This window comes from Metopolophium dirhodum, chromosome 1 (assembly GCF_019925205.1).
Source record: "Metopolophium dirhodum isolate CAU chromosome 1, ASM1992520v1, whole genome shotgun sequence".
NCBI lineage: Eukaryota > Metazoa > Arthropoda > Insecta > Hemiptera > Aphididae > Metopolophium > Metopolophium dirhodum.
In genome coordinates, this window is record NC_083560.1 from 14858240 (window position 1) to 14876056 (window position 17817).

A 17817-nucleotide genomic window follows, 5' to 3' on the forward strand; every position below is an offset into this window, starting at 1 on the left:
GTTTTAAATAGCTCAAAATACGTCGAAGTAGTTTGACAGTTTTACTATTTGTCGAAAATACTGATATAATTCTTTGGTTAAAATATCATTAGTCTACGGTTATTCGTTTTGTAAATACTAGAAAGTATCAAAAATTCTTGTTTAATTTACTGCTGAATATCAAATATCGTAAAAATTACAAGTTCAAAAGCTCATAAAAAAGTAATTTCATATTAAATATTTTATACTTAAATTTTAAGTTATAAATATAATATGTTTTTATAATAAATTAACTTTGTTATTGAAATTTAAGTAAGTACAATTTCTACTATTATTATCAAATACATTATTGGACTAGAAAAGTTTTACCGTATCCGTAATCTGATGTTGGTAACGCGTATCCCTCTTTGTTATGAAATTACATTATCGGATACAATCCATTGACCACGAATGACGACCGTTTTAATTTATTCAAAGTTTTTTTATGCATCGTATTGTTAGTTTCTGTATAATTCTATACATTTTGATATGAAATATGAATTAAATATTGTAATTTGACATTTTTCAAAAAATGTATAATATTGATATAAAATATTTAATTTATAACGTTACCACTCGCATCCCCCGGAGACTTATTATTCAAGAAAGTAGTGTGACCAACCCTTATAATTCTCAAGGACGCGATTCGACTGACAAGTGAGAAGCATAATATAAGGGAAGGTTGGCATTTCTGTTAGAATGAACCATTCGTGTCTGTCTCGGTAATTTGCCATAACCTAGAAAATCATTCGGGACCATTCTTGTCAATTTTCTATGGCTTCCAAATAACAGTCGCGTCTTGTAGTGGTTGTTGCTCGTCGTTTCTGGTTGTTAGTTGTTTTTTGTTGTGATTGTGGCTTCTGTTGAAAATACTGAAGAAGAACTGTGTAAATTGTTTATGTTACCATTGACTGCTTCCCGGGCTGCGAACAGTGATAAGTATGGCATCTAGTTTATTTTCCGTAGAAAAAATGGACCCGGAAATATGGTTTTCATGATAGGCACCATTGTTCATGGTTGATTATTATTTATTTTCAACAGGGTTGAACGTCGTCCTGTTATTAATAGTGGTCGCTTGGCGTTTATTTACCGTTACAATTGAGCTATGGAGCAGTCCGTCAGTGAGCTAACCAACTTGCTCCAGAGATGGGAAGATAAAATAACGACCCCTAACTACAACCCTATACCGACGTTGATCAAGTAATTGAATTTTTCATAATTTTAATGATGGATCTTTTTTTAATTTGTATACAATAATACCTTAAGATATAGATGCTTAGTTAAGGCTTTTTTTTGCGCAAAAACATTGGTAATAAGTGATCTTGAATCCATATGATGATTTATGTACAATAAACATAAATTAAATTGCAGCCCCCCCTAAAAGTCAAGATGTGCTGGGGGAGTGGTTCTTATAAATTGCAATTTACATATAATAACATAAAGTAATATAAAATATTACAATATAAAAAGTATAGTAAACAATATTTTAATTATAATGAAGGTCAAAAATAAGGAAAGAAAAATATAGTATAAGTAAATGAATACTATTTAAATGTACTAATATTAATTATATGATAGAAAAATGAAGACTCTTAACATACTTTTTGAAAGACTTTAAATTACAGTAATGATTTATAATAATATTTAAAGTTCGGCATAGTTTTAGACCATTATATAAAATGCTCATTTGACCGAAAACTTTATTATAACTAGATAAACATATATTAACGTATATAGCATATTATATTTATATTATCTTTATATCTAGAAATATGATCATGGTATAAGTAGATAAAAAAATGCTTATTTTTATAACTTGATCTATTAAAATTAAAAGTATATCTAAAATCATTTACTTTTAGTTCCTTATAGATAATTTTGGTACTTGTTAGAATTGGCAAATTTAGTAGATATTTAGTAGGTACCTAATGCAATTTATAGTTATATTAATCTAGAAGTTAAGAGTACCTCCCCATAATAAAATAACATTAGTGAATATAGATTGCACCAAGGATAAATTCAAAATTATTTGGTATAATTTATTAAATATATATTTAATATCTTTAAAAAGAAAGAAGAATTTACTTAAATTATTATATATATATAATTATTATGACTATTCCATTTAAGTTTATAATCAACAATTAGACCGAAGTATTTTAATTCCCTCAAATTGTAAAGTTTCACACACTGTGTCACACATGTATTATTCGAAACTGTTGTACATATTAAAGAATGAACTATTAGACTATTTCCATTTAAAATATTATACTTTTGTTAGATTTAAAGTTTAGTCTCAATTTGTTCTTGCAGAAACAAACATTAATATTATTTAGTATTTATTTGCTTCATAATATATAATGTTATTAATGTATCTATTGTTTGTTCAGATAATAAGTTTGCAGTATCATCCGAAAACCTTAAAATGTCAGTATTTATATAATAAATATATAATTTTTGATTTATTTAAGGTGTACTATAATTTTCTCACTATTTATTGGTTTAAAAAATACACTATCAATTATGGTTCCGTAGTCATCAGCCGTATCATAATGTTCATAGAAAATTAATTTAACTCATTACAAAAGTCTGTTTTTAATTCTGGGATTGAACTATCTTTTTTTGTAATCTTATGAATATCACATATTTCATTTCCGTTGCATTTTTTTTTTATTTAAATTTATTAACAGTAATAGTTGGATGTAGAATAAATTATTTTATTTTAAAATTAAAAACTTCAAGCAACATTATCTAAATCCATAGTGGAAAACCAATTTTCTAAATTTATTTATTTATTTAAATGGCAAAAATTTACTTTATTTATTTTTATATTTTGATTAGAATTTAGTTCATTAAACGTAACATCATATGAAAACAATATTGTAACATAGTTATCACATCTTAGACATTAAAAATAATATGACCAATGCTAATATTTGTGGACTCAGTTACTTAGGTAAAATTATTTATACATGCTATATATTCATTTTTAGCCAGACAATTAAATAATCATACCTCTTATATGAAGTTTACTTTAGATCAATATTATTATTGTTACATAAGATATTTAACTACTTATTATTAGTTCTAGGTAAAAACAAATCAAAATATTTAATATAACCTTCTAGTTTCTAGACTATCATTTGGTGATGAATAAATACATATTACAGAAAATAATAATTAATTTTCTTTGATTTTCAAAAGTATTGAATAATAATTTGATATCACTCGTTTTTCTATTTGTAGAATATTTAGGAATTCATTAATCAAAACTGTGACATCATCTCTTTTATAAAATGTGCCTAACGTGCTAATAGATTTATAACAATTTCACGTAAATTCAACATCGTTTAAAAGTCATGTTTTACACAAAACAATATATAATACCAAAATAATTTTATATTAAGCCTAGTAACTAGTTATCCTATGAATATCACATATTTTATTTTTGTTAAATATATTTTCATTCAATGTAATTGAAAAAATATTATTTTCATTCATTGTAATTGAAAAAATATTATTTTATTTTTATAATTTATATGAGCGTAAAAAAATACTAACTATTTGTTTTGAAACGATTTAATTTTCATTATTTCGGAGTTCTAATTTTGTCGTACGAGAATATTAACATTAGATAACTATACAAATTTAATACCTTTTTCTTTCACAGGAGATCTTGTTTAACCAAAAAGTTTTCTTTCTGATTATGTAAGACGTACACTAGCGTACATTTTTTCTTTTAGCCAATTATTTCATATTTTGAACAAAACAATACTTTATTTTGATATAAAATAATTTTTTTTCAATTTCGTACTAGTTTTTTAACCCATTTCATCCACATTCTTTTTTTAATTTTGAACCTTTTATAATACCTACTTCTTTAAGCAAATTAATGGTAAACTAAATACCATTAATAAAGCGTAAATACAAGTATACGTTTCTTATTTATAAATTTAAATTACCCTCAAACACCTGAACTTTTTCATTATTCAATAAATTTACAAAACATTATTATCGATTAAAATTTTTCTGATATAAAATTTATCAATGTCATTAATATTGTGATTTTAACTTTTTCCAGATTATGTGAATTATTTGAAGCAGAATTAAAAAAATATCTTGATAAAGACACAGATTATTTTGTTGATTGCCATCCATTTCGAATAGATCATACTTGTGTATTGGGCCAGATGTATAAGATTCTGTTTTTAAAAGATTCTTTAATCAATAAGGTAAATATTAAAGTTCATACATATTTTGATTTTAATAAATTAATATATACATATATGTATACATAATATGTAACCATATTATGTTACCAGAAAAGATGAAATTTAGTTAATGTTGACAATGACTAGTCAATAACGATAATGCCTGATTTAGTAAGGAATTAACGTCAATAACTAGTAATTCATAATAGTTATTAATAAAAGAAGGCATTGATGATAAAATTGAAAATCAAATAATATATAATACCTATTATTTAGGATAAATCATAGTCTTAAATATACTTTATTACATTTATTGTGTTTTTTTTAAAACCATTATTGTTTCCTTTGTCACACTCGAGTATTTTGATTTATGTTTAAACATCTCAGGTCTTGGCCTCCATGACCAATTTCTGTATGACTATTGTGTAGATGTAGAATGAATGATATCAAAAAATACTTTTCATTTTGTACGTAATAAAAGTATAAGTAATAACGTCCACCGTCTGTCACATTGGTTATGTATTTTATAGGACTATCTTTACCACTGATACCAATAATCATATAAAATTCACATTTGTATTTATCAAATATTTTCAGTTAGTAATGGATTATTCAATAAGACACCATTGGCCAAAACAAACTAAAGAAAACCACAATTTAAATGTTGTTGCATGTAGGCTTATACTGAACCTCATACCAGGTTTAGAAACAACTGTTTTTTTTAAAAGTGTGAGTAAATCTTTAATTTATAAGATTAATGTTTGGATAAATAAAACAAATTATGTTTTCTAGCCTGAAAATGATCAATTTATTCAAAGGCTATTCACTTGGGCAGAAAATACTAATGAACCATTACAAACTTATGCAACGGGATTATTGGCATCTTGTATGGAGTTGACATATATTGCTGCTAATTTCAAGTGTGTTAATTACATTTTTAGTATTTATTATAATATATAGATACCTACATAGATTAATATATTATTTAAACATAATTTTAAATTATGTAGAGAAGATAATAATAAACTTGTCCCAATTATATTGGATCGTCTACATTCATATTATACTCAGTTTTGTAAAGAACATGAAATCAATCAAAGCACACAGCCATATCAAAATGCAAATTGCGAGCAGCTTAATGATATAAGTGCTCCATCTTCAAAAAAAAAAAAGTAATATTTCATTCATAATATTTAAATTATTTATAAAATTTAATTTAATTTATAATATTTGATGAATTTTAAACTATAAAAAAACCATAAATTATATAGTAGGTACTAGGCATTTAAATATATTTAGATATACTAAAAATATTTACATAATTTAAACTTGAAATCAATTTAAATTTCATCAACATATTTTTTGAGTAGATTACACTACATGACCTAATAATTAACCATAATTAACCATGATTAATATATAAAAAAATATATTTCTTAATGGTTGTTTAGCACGGTATAAACCAACAAGTACTCTTAATTCAAATGAAGTTGATAACACCGTTGAAAATTCTAACTTAGTATTAATATTTATTTTGAGGAATCGCCTAGTAAATCAAGGATAATTACTAAAAGTGTTTTGCACATTCCTCTAAAAAGATTTTATTCTGTTCCCTGTTCTTTTCAAAATAATACAAATTTGTTCTCTTGCTATTTTTTAAGAAAATAATCAAGTTAGTTCAAAAATTTAAAAATTGTGAAATAAAAAGTGCAAAATCTTAATATTGTTAATTTATAATTTTGAGCAAGTTATTTGATGAATCCAAACGCTTATAATTTGAAACTTATTTAAACATATTAATTTTTTACTCATGATTTCTAACTATGTAGTTTAAAAACATAGCTTTTATATATCTCCAGTCTGCTCTTAACGGAAAAATTATATTTGTGTAAACTTAAGGTTAGGGTTAGGCACTAGAACTATCTAGAACTTATTCATTACAATTATTACAAGATTCCGAAGAAACAGAAAATGTTATTTATTTTTTGTAGATGAAAAGATTATGCTCCATATCTAATTATTTTTTTTTATTAAAATGAATATGTTCTGCACATTATTTTAAAAGAAACTTTTTCCTTGAATACATTCCTTCTAATAATTGCAGTCAATTTTTGTACTATTTTATTTTAATTATTTAATCTGAAAATTCATTTTAGAAAGAGAAGAAAATGGTATTTGCGGTGATCGTAATTCATCTTCTAATAAGTTTAATGCATGCTGGTTACAAATTGATCAACCTACTTTGACAACAAAGTTAGTTTACTGTCTCAAATATTTAGTTCCAACTGGACAATATCAAGAGGTATGTATTTTATATTATAATGTATACCTATATAATATGTATACATATATGTATATTAATATGTATAAATCAAGTATTATAAAATTTAAAAAAAATATGATTCTAGTTCTTGAGCCATGCCTATGAGAAAAATGCACTCAACTTAGTAATGAAAATAATTAATTCTTCAGAAAAACAAAACAGTTATTTAACTAGTAGAGCATTAAAATACTTGGCTGCTCTTTTATGCCATAAAAAATTTGCAACAGAATTTATTGATTCGCAACAATTACAAGTATGTTTATTATATATTATGTAAATTCATTGGTGTCAAACTTAATTTTATTAAGAGTTGCTATGGTTCTAAAAATAACCTATCCACTCAGAAAATTAAAACAGTGTATATTATTATAATCTATATATCATATTAGACATACATAAAAAAAGGGTTCAAAAATATGTTAGACCATTTATAGTTCAAGAACGGCTAGACCGATTAAAAAAATTCTTTAATGATTAAAATACTACATTATCCCTGAGTGCTGTATGCTTATTTAAAAAGTAGAAATTAAATCCCGGAGAGGTTCCCAAATATAGATTTTGAGATTTACGATGGAAATTTTTGTTTATAAATGGTGGCAGTGATTGCTTATATATTAATAATTATTGGTTGCCAATGGATAATCGTTAATTCAATCAATATTATTATATAATATATAATTAACATTATAATATACTAGCTGAACCCATGCACTTCGTTGCCCGTCAAATGTACTAACTCTAAATGACTCAAACTTTGTTTAATTTGTTATTTAATATTCGGTGTATGGTGTTCAAAATTATTAATCTTAACTTTTCCATTGATCAGAATAAAAATTCAGATTCGCAAAAGTATATTATCATGTAGGCAATCTACATGCGGTAGATCGTAGACACCATGCTGTCTGCACGTAAGTGTATGATTTAACTCTAAAGTATTAAAGTTATACCAAGTTTGTCGTATTCTACCTATGGTGGATTAATATAATCAATTAATACAATATCCTAAAATCAGATTAATAAAAAAAACCAAATCTAGCCATTTTTAAATTAGCCTATCTTCTTCCCAGACACACTAACATTCAATTATATATATATATATATTGACAAAAAATAATAATACAAATCAACAAACATGCCCGTAACCAATAGCAAGCAATATACAATACACTATTATTATTTTAATCTGCAACAAATTTTTTTATTATTTAGTTTATTTTTTTCTGGGCAGATGGCACCACTGTTTTTGTTTTTTTCATCCATATTTCCTACTTTTCCGGTTAAGTATCCAAAAATGTTATTACATAAGAACCTTCTCCTGACAATATTACGAACACAACATAAAAGAATTAGCAAAATCTGTCCAGCCATTCACGTGTGATGCGATGACTAAGGAAATCGGGATTCATTTTTATATATAAAGATTATATTAAAAATTTTTCAGTTTTTTTTTTTTTATCGAAAATAGAAGCACTTTTATTATTTACGTGTATAACTCAAAAGGTATTCAACAGATTTTTATACCGATTGCACTTATAGATCGTTCCAGTCACGGGGAAGTATTTAATGTAATATTTGTCTTGGAAAAATTAATTGGGTGGCCAAAAATAATAAAAAATAATAACAATAATAAACTAATGCTTGTCTGTATGCCTTTTTATGCATTTTTAAACGATTGGGCCGATTTTGATAAAATATTTTGTGTGTGAGTGGTTTCCGGGATGATTTAGATTCACAATTGGATCCGGTAGGTACAACCCTGGGAAGGTGCTCAAACAGAGGTTTTGATATTTATGATGGACATTTTTGTTTATAAATGGTATCTTTTGGTTATGGGAGAAATAATTAGTAGAAATTAGTATTTTTTGATTGGGCACCAAACTAAGAATAAACAAGGTTAAAAATTTGTTTATTGGTTACCATTTGTTAATCGGGCAGATCAGGTACATGCATGACTCAAATCTAATTTTCGCACATTGCCTACCAAGGTGCCCGAGTCGCACTTACTGCAGAGAGTTGTGACGATCAGAGTTGGGTGACTAGTTGACCATCGATTGTACGCATTAGGCTGCAGTGATAGGTATGTTGCGTGTGCGTGCGAAAGCGACTTTGTCTCATGGGTCCAAGTCCGCCGATCGACGACAATACCTGCCGATACGGCAAACGTACACACGCTCCCCTCTTTCGTCTCAATGCTCTGGTCCACGCCAACTAATACCGTGTGTACGTCTCCACATGCTCTTTTTCTGTTCTTTTCACTCCCACTGTCTCTGTCACCCGTCGTATTTTCGTGCGTTTGCAGCCGACTAAGCAGACAGACGACTTTTTCTCTCCATACGCCGGTTCAAGTACCATGTTGGAGTAGAGCACCGCGATCGCCGTAGCGCCATCGGGTGGCACATACAGGAGCATGGTGGTAACGTACATAAATAATTTGCATTTATTTCTTTAACACCGTGGTTGTATTCCTATAAGTTCTGAGTCATATTCTTGCCATATTATTGGCCGATTATATTATTATTGCCATATTGGCTGGTTTGTATTATTATTGTCATATTGGTTGATTTATTATTATTATAATAGTATGTGGTTTTTTTTATTTATCTCTCTGTCCGAGTTTTATGCCGACGGCTTTCTCGGTGCTAATTTTAAATAATATATTAATATTTTACCCGAAATAGTGTGTCATGTTTTCTTTGCGTATTGATATTGTTAGGATTTCCTCATTTCTGGTACTATAAAATATATAAAATCCATGGCGCTCCGACCTTTTGTGGTCTCCGCTCGTGGTTGGCGACCTCACTCGACCACATGACTCTCGGGTTATGTCACAGAGTTACACCCAAAAGGAGTTGAGCAATCACAATTTTTTAAGAGTTGTAATTTTGTTCGGGCAACAATAGCTAGTATTATATAATATATCATATATTATTATCAATTAAGTTATAGGTCCAACGTAGCTATTTATTTTAGAATATATTATGATGATATATATTATTATAGAAATTGCAGAAAAATCGTGAGAACCAATGGTTACAACAAAAAATAAAATCATTATTTGTTTTTCGGATAAAAACATTTTTTGAAATTCAAACTTCAAATGTCAATAGTAAAAATTATACACAATACCAACATAGTATTAAATAATTGTTGTATGAATTTCCTACAACTAATACTATGTCAAAGGTTTTTGACATATGAAAATTTAGTTTATCAACGTTTTTAAATAGCTCATAAAGAGTTAACATTTTTTAACAGTTATACCACAATTTTCTGAATATTTTAAGTATTTGGTAGTTTATTTTTGAATTTCAACAAAAATAAAACAAAATAAATTTTGTTAAAAACTGGTATTGCATAAGTATTGGATATTTTTTTTTAGTTTTTCTTGATTATTAATAGAAGTTCTGAGATTTTCTTAATTTTGACACACTAGTTTTGATTTACTTTAAAAAATTCTCTCAATATTTTAGACTGAACCAATTAAAAAAAAATATAAAATTTTAATATATGCCAAAAAACGTCATTTTAAGACCAATATATTCATTGCTCTGCTCAGAATCTAAAAAGAAATAAAATTAAGTTATAGAACTTTTTGATTGGGCACCAAACTAAGAATAAAATATAAAATTGAAATGTATAAATATATTATTCCAGTTTTAAATAAAAATGATAACATAGATTTACATAATATAAATTGATGTTTCTTTTTTTATGTGTCCCCTAGACTCAAAAACCACTTGACCCTTTTCAATAGATGCCTTGAAACTATGGGATAGTTTGTAGCTAGAAAGATTATAGAATTAAACAATAAAAGCTCGAAACCAGTTTTTTACCGTACCTGAAACCTAATCTACAAGTAAAACCGAAAAATTAAAAAAAAAACCATTCTCAAAACCAAAAATGTTTTGAGTTTCAATTTCAAATTTAATATATTATTAAGATTTAATCTACCGAGTACTACTAATAGGTTAGTTTAGTATGGTTAAACTGTATTAAATTTTGTTATTGATTGTTATTGATACCTACCAAACTAATTGATTATAAATTATAATTATATTCTATCTGGGACAGCAAATGCTTGCACACTCACTGGTAAATACAGAATACTTAGTACATATTTGCTAATTTGTGGATCGCATACACTTAACTACCAAAAATAATGTATGCTTTAGAGTCTTAAGTATAGACTAATCTGAAATTAAATAATTAAGGTTTTAGATGTTGAATGTATGTTATATTTAAAAAAAATATATTTATATATTTATGTTTAGAAATTACTTCTGATTCCAAAACATAATATTCTATCCAATGGTGTTTCAATTTGCTTTAATTCTTTGTCATATTGCGAGGAAGCAATGGAAAGAATATGTCTTTTACCTAAACATGTCCTGGTTGATCTTGTAAAGTATGTGAAAGTATTTTTTTGTTTAATAATATTTATTACTTTTTTATTATATTTAACTTGTTTTTAATCATTACTCTTTAGGTATGCACTTTGGATGTTTGAGTGTTTTAATGATTATAGTAGCCATGCGATTATGTTCTTCAGTTATAGTTTTCATTTTAAAATTATTCTAGAAATATTTGATAACAATGACGGATTATGTAAGCTGTTTAATGTGGTATGATTGATTTACTTATTCAAAGTTAAATTAAGTAAGTGAAATATACTCATAATAATAATTTCAACAGGTTAGTACATTACCTATTCTTTCATCTGAAGATCCAGCATATAGTTCATTAACAGAAGACACTGAACGTTCTGCTAAACAAATCATTCACCATGTCTGTGTTGGTTTTAAAAATTACTTTGAAGCACATTTACATATAAAAGCTCAGCAAATACGTAGAGCAAAAATGAGAGATTCTGATCCGTTCATTTCATCAACAATGGTTGATAATTTTATCTCAGAACCTGGTTGTAAAGTATGACATTTTGAAAACTTAATTATGTAAACCAGCGGTTGATAACTTTTTGTAGATCACGGACACCCGATGAAAGATTTTTAGAAATCGCAGACTCCCTTACCAATTTTTTTTCGAATACCTTTTTTTTTCAAAACATCTCATGTCATCTTAACCAAAATTATGATAATTATTTTATATTACAAATTACATAAGTAGATTTAACAAAACATTTATTACACTTATTTTTTTATAAAAATTTAATATAAAAGTATAATTGAGTACGATCAATCAACTGCACTTAGTGGCAGTAAATATACGACTGCTGACTACAGTGCTATATGTCTGTACATTTTCTATGAACAAGGAAAACTGATCAATAAATATTAATAATACAATTATTTTGTGTAAAATCTACACCTAGTATCTTTTTTTTTGTATTATGGAGGACAGAGAAGAGAACCGCGGGGACCGGGGAGAGAACCGCGAGGACTGGGGAGAGATCCGTGACCTAGTATCTAACATTTTAAATACTTAATTTTATCAAATTCCATTATATCTCGTCATCGGTGTGATAAAGATAAAATAGGTCTACCTCTTATATTATAATAAGAGATATTATAATTTAACAATATTGTAATAATGCACTCAAGTCACTTATTGACGTATGTTATGTGTTAAGGCTTCCGTGAACCCCCGACATGAGTATCGCGAACCCCCAGGGAGTCTAGGACCACAGGTTAGGAACCACTGATACAAAGAATATCTATATTATATTATATAGTGAAACCTTGATAACTCGAATTGGTTGGGAGCAAAAAAAAATTTCATTTATCAAAAATTCGATTTACAAAAAATTGTGTGTGCTTATTGAAATGCAGGGAAGAAGATATTCCTTCGAGTTATCGAAAATTTGACTTTAAGACCTTCAAATTATCGAGGTTTCACTGTATATACTTTTTAGGCCACAAAAAAATCTCGTTCTGAAGTCCAAGAAGAAATAGAGCTATTATCAAATGATGTGTCACTGAAGAACCATTGGACACCAATTGATCAATTACTTAAATTGGGTGGCTTAAGCTTATTATTTAAAATAATCAGTTTGGCCCAAGAATTGAATTTTTCCGGAAGGCACAAGTAGATAAAATAATTGATTTCTTTAATTATGCATGTTAAACTATTACATTTTGTTACAGCTGTGAAATTATTAAAAATGCACTTGAAGTACTAAACATATGTGCTGTATTACCAAAAGTTCAATTGGCATTATGTGAAATACCATCGCCTAATGTTCCAGCAGATAATCAAAATGATACATCTACATTAGAAGAAGATAACCCACAAGCTGAAAATGGCAATGTTGTATTAAATATTATTATAAGAGCAGCAGCGGGAGATTTTTTAGATGCTGATATTCAGAAAGCTGCACTTTCTGTCATTATAACTTGTGTTTGTGCACCAATACATAGGGTATATATTTAATATAATTCTATATTTCTCTTTGATTTGTTATTATAAACTAAAAAAATAATATTATACTCCAGGAAAGTGGAAGTATAGCATACTATTCATCACATGAACCAAATAAAAAACAAACACCTAAGACTTATGATGATGCTGTGGTTGAAAAAGTTTGGGATTGTTTTAGAAATCATAATGGAATCATGGTGAGTTTAGTTTCAGTTTTTTTTAAAACACATATGTAATATAGAGGCAATTTATAATTTTTTTTAAAATAGGTTTTACTTACTTTATTGGCTATCAAAACTCCAATTTCCGATGTTGACGCTATACGAGGATTAGCAAGTCGTGCATTAGCTGGATTGGCTCGCAGTGAATCAGTTTGCCAAATTATGAGCAAATTGATTTTATTTAACAGTGGCCAAATACAAAGTATGTAATTAATTATTTTAAGAATTTTGATGTGAATGCATCATTAAAATGTTATCAATTAGAAAATGCAATACATTTTATACATAATATTATAGGTTTAATGAAACATCCTTTATTGCAAGAAAAACATCAAGAACATGTAACATTTCAAAAATATGCATCAGAGTTAATAGAATTAGTTTCAGGGAGCAAAAAAAGTAATGGAGCTGAAATAGGAGAATCACTGGAAGATATAAATCGAGTATGTATTTAATTTGTAAAAATTCTTATTTCAATTTTTTGAACTGTTCAAGTTTGAAGTTTGAATAGTTTAAAAACCCATCCATATTAAAAATACTTGTATATAGTAGTTCCATGGAATTAATTAGGAAATTAGTAAACACAACTATGTATATAAAAATGTCCTATGCTAAACTAGTTTGAAATTATCCCACACCAGTATAATAAACCATGTCATTGATATGGTGCATACATTCTGGTGCCTTTTTTAACACCAATGTGAGTGAGCAAATTTTTATATTATAACTTATAGCAAAGATATACAATTGACTATAATTAGTTTTTCGTTAAATTAATGAATAATAACACAAGCTTAATTATAGTCAAAAAGAATATTTAATAATGAACAGTACAATTTAATAAGAATTTTGATATAATTTATAGAACTAATTAATACTTTTTTACCGTTGTTCTTTATTTCTATATTATTTATCTAACATAAGATCATCATATAATCACATCTGTATACACATACCTATAAATATAAAAATATGGAAAAACAGGATAAAAAGAGTCCTGTATGAAGTTTGTTAGGACAAGGGGACATGTTTCACAAACAAGGAAAATATCATACTAAAAATATATGATTATCAATCTCAATGACTTTCTGTATCAATTATTTTATTTTTAGGCAAATATAGTTGCACACACAAAAATTAATTTCGACGAACAACAATTTCTCCTTTTAATGTATCACCATTTAATGGCAAAAGGTCAATCCAAAACTGCAGAATCATTAGTACAAGAGGCAAATCTTAATATAGCAGAGATAAAGTCTACACCTTTTACATATATTTTCCATTGCCGTGTAAGTATTATGTATAGAGGTTTTAATGTCCTCTTGTGTTTTTTCCATGTAAAATTTCCATTCAGCAAAAACCATTTTGTGTTGATAGTTTTAATGTTACAGTAAATAGACTTTTTATCTAATTATTCAGAGGTAAGAATGTTATCTGCGGCCTTATCATTTTTTATATATTAATATTTTAAAGCGAGTTATTATTATATAAAATATTAAAATTTTAAAAAGATCATAAATTGATTTAAAATTAAAAGAACAAGACAACATTGATTTCCCTACCTTTAAATATGACAGTTGGTTTATTTAGAGAAGTAATATTAAAACTAACAACACAAAGAAGTCTGGTCAATGCAACTAAGTAATACATTATTTTAATCATGGTACTTAGTTGTGTTGGTTAGGTAAATAAATACTAATAAATATTTTTTTCCTTAAGAATCGGTCGATTGTAGGAGAAGGATTATCCCCAAAAAGTTCTAGATACACGATTCAGAACCAAAAATCTGGAATAGCCAATTCATCAAATGGTTCATTAGATGCTAAATTTAGAACCAGAGGAATAAGTTCAACTCCAATACGTTTGAATGTCAATAGGTATTTTAATTTTATTTAATATTTGGTTTAATAATTGTGTTTCAATATCTTAAGCAAATGTATCAATTATATTAAATTTATCTAGACGATCAGAAAATCATCCGAAACCGGAGCCAGAACCAGAACTTGAGTCACCTTTGTCTAAATTAGTTCATAAAAAAACTGACCAAGATTTAACATTACTTACTGATAGTAATACTAACTTAAAGGTTAGTTTAGAATCTATTGTAACAGAGTACTTTACCAATCAACATGCTTCATGTAAACATCCTATGGTTACATGTCCTCAATTCAACTTCTTTGTGTAAGTATTTAAGTATTTCTTTTTCAAACAAATATATACTTACTTATTACTTAATCATACTTTCATAAAGTCCACACAAATGTCCTGACCCTAAACCAAGGAGGTCAATATGTAAAAACTTTGCTATGCGGTTTTCTAAAAACATACATTCTAGAAAACTTAACCAAAAACTAATACACAGTCGTTTTTGTCAAACCCGCCAAATTCAAATGGATGATGTAAATGCATATTTTACGTGTTGCGAGTTTTTAGTAAGTCTATTAAAATAAAATAATATAATATGTGTATATATTATTATAATTATAAAGTTATTAATTTTAGAGCCAAAATCGTGTTGCTATTGGGACATCCAATGGTGGAATAAAAGTATTCAATTTATTGACTTCTCAAGAAGAACCATCATTTGTAGCCCACAGTTCATATATTATGGACTTACAATGCAATAATGATAAAAGGTTGTTGTTATCATCTGCTTCTTGGGGAATGCCTTCAGTGTCTGTTTGGTCTATATCTGAAGATGCAATCAATATTAAGTAAATTTACTTAAACTTTTTATTTCTCAAATACCATATGTACCTACTAAATTATTATTTTTTTGTTTATAGATATTCTTTCATTTATGAGGAATACTGCACTTTTAGCAATTATGATCAAAATAAAATACTTGGAACTAATGGTGGAATAGCAACAGTAATAGTTGAACTTCAGATACCCATTATAATTATTTTAATTAACTTTAAATCGTTATATTTTTTCTCTAGATATATGATTTAGAAACTAGTAACAAAATATTAACACTAGTTCCAACATATTCAAATCTGTATAGTAGAAATCGAGCAGTATTTAATGCTACAAATGAATTAGTGTTATCAGATGGTGTATTATGGGATGCCATCGCTGGAAAAGAAATCCATAAGTTTGATAAATTAAATGAATGTGTGAGTGGAATTTTCCATCCAAATGAACTTGAGGTGAGACATATTTTTTATAAAATTAGGTAGATTCTAATCTGAAAATTATTTTTATACCTACAACTTTGTAGATTATATCAAATAAAGAAGTCTGGGATATGCGCACATTCCAGTTGTTGCGTACAGTGCCAAGTCTTGATCAATGTAATGTGACATTCTCCAAATCAGGAGAAGGAATGTATTTGTATGTCGTTAAACACGAAATTGAAAATGGTTCTTCTTATCAAACTACATTTAAAACTTTAGATCCTAATGACTACTCAAATATAGGTAAATATAACGAACATAAAGTTAAGTATTTTGTATTTATAAAACATTTTAAAATATAATATTTATTGGTTTTTACGAATTGTTTTATGTGCTTAGCCACTGTTGATGTTAAAAAATGTATATATCATATGGCTTGCAATAGTTATGATACTCAAATAGCTATTGTTGAGAATCAAGTAATATTTGAAAATATTGATGAGTCAATTGTACAAGTATATGATGTTGGGAGATCTAGAAACGAAGATGAAGCTGTAAGTTTTTTTTGAGACAATTTTAATAAACTAAAATTAATCATATTTGTAATTTTAGGATGAATAAATTTATTCTAAAGGTTCAGGGCCAGAAGACGAAAACATGGCTTGTATGTGTTACAATAATTTATTATTTAGTCTTATTTAATGAATAACTAGTGTTCAAGTGAACAGTAGTTATAAATAAAATGTGCGTTCATATATTTAATTAGTGTTTTCATTATAGTTCGAAGAAATGTCAGCAGGCGTAATGAATGATAATGTTTCAAACAGTAGCAATTGCAGCTTTGAGAGTGTTGGTGAAAGTTCTCGTTAATTTACTGCATTATCTGATTCAAGTAAAATTCAAGATGTAGATGCTTGATTATTATTAAATGTAATATATTATTGTTTTAATTTAAAGATTGATATAACATGTAATAATAAATAATAAGACATAACTTCTGGGTACTACACTATTTTTTGTTTGAGAGCTTCTGCCCTTTATACTCTCTTTTTTTTCAGTATAGTACCATACTACCATTATATGTAGTTTCTGTTATTAACTTTTTTCGATACTTGGTTTGTATAGCATTAACACTGGAAAAAATTCACTCTTAGTCTGTGTTAGAATGTGGTCAACAAAACACTTATAATGAAAATTTGGAAGTTCATGCTTATTACTTCAGTTTTTAAATTTTAAGCCTTGTTGCCATACCTAAAAAAAACATTATAAACTTAGTAAATATCCCTACTTTACTTTTTAAACTTATAATTCATTTATTACCAAAAAATATCAGGTGATTCATCGGCATACTGTAAATCAGTAATGGAGTCAGGCATGTGCATAATTTTTATTGAAAGACTACGTCACTGGTCATCTATCTTTTGAATTAATTCTACATTGTTTTCTGGTACTATTCTTATCATCAATGGTATTAATAGAACAAAAGTTGTGTGCCAATCATGGAACTCGATGGATAGGGCATTTTTCACACTCAATGATGGCAGCTTACT

The 17817-nt window shown here is 27.1% G+C and overlaps 1 protein-coding gene across 1 annotated transcript; it reads left to right on the forward strand.

The window, feature by feature from the left end:
• Positions 1-1123: 1123 nt before the first annotated feature.
• LOC132933110 (DDB1- and CUL4-associated factor 1-like) lies at positions 1124-17185 on the forward strand. The gene is given in 26 exon segments (XM_060999441.1): positions 1124-1218; positions 4100-4250; positions 4827-4958; positions 5022-5149; positions 5240-5401; positions 6390-6531; positions 6638-6805; positions 10824-10957; positions 11039-11174; positions 11245-11478; positions 12422-12594; positions 12654-12927; positions 13002-13124; positions 13197-13350; positions 13446-13591; positions 14261-14437; positions 14868-15025; positions 15111-15329; positions 15400-15580; positions 15651-15862; positions 15935-16019; positions 16091-16300; positions 16372-16570; positions 16667-16821; positions 16880-16931; positions 17034-17185. Coding segments are annotated over 26 exon segments (4152 nt in total).
• The last annotated feature ends 632 nt before the right edge of the window (positions 17186-17817 follow it).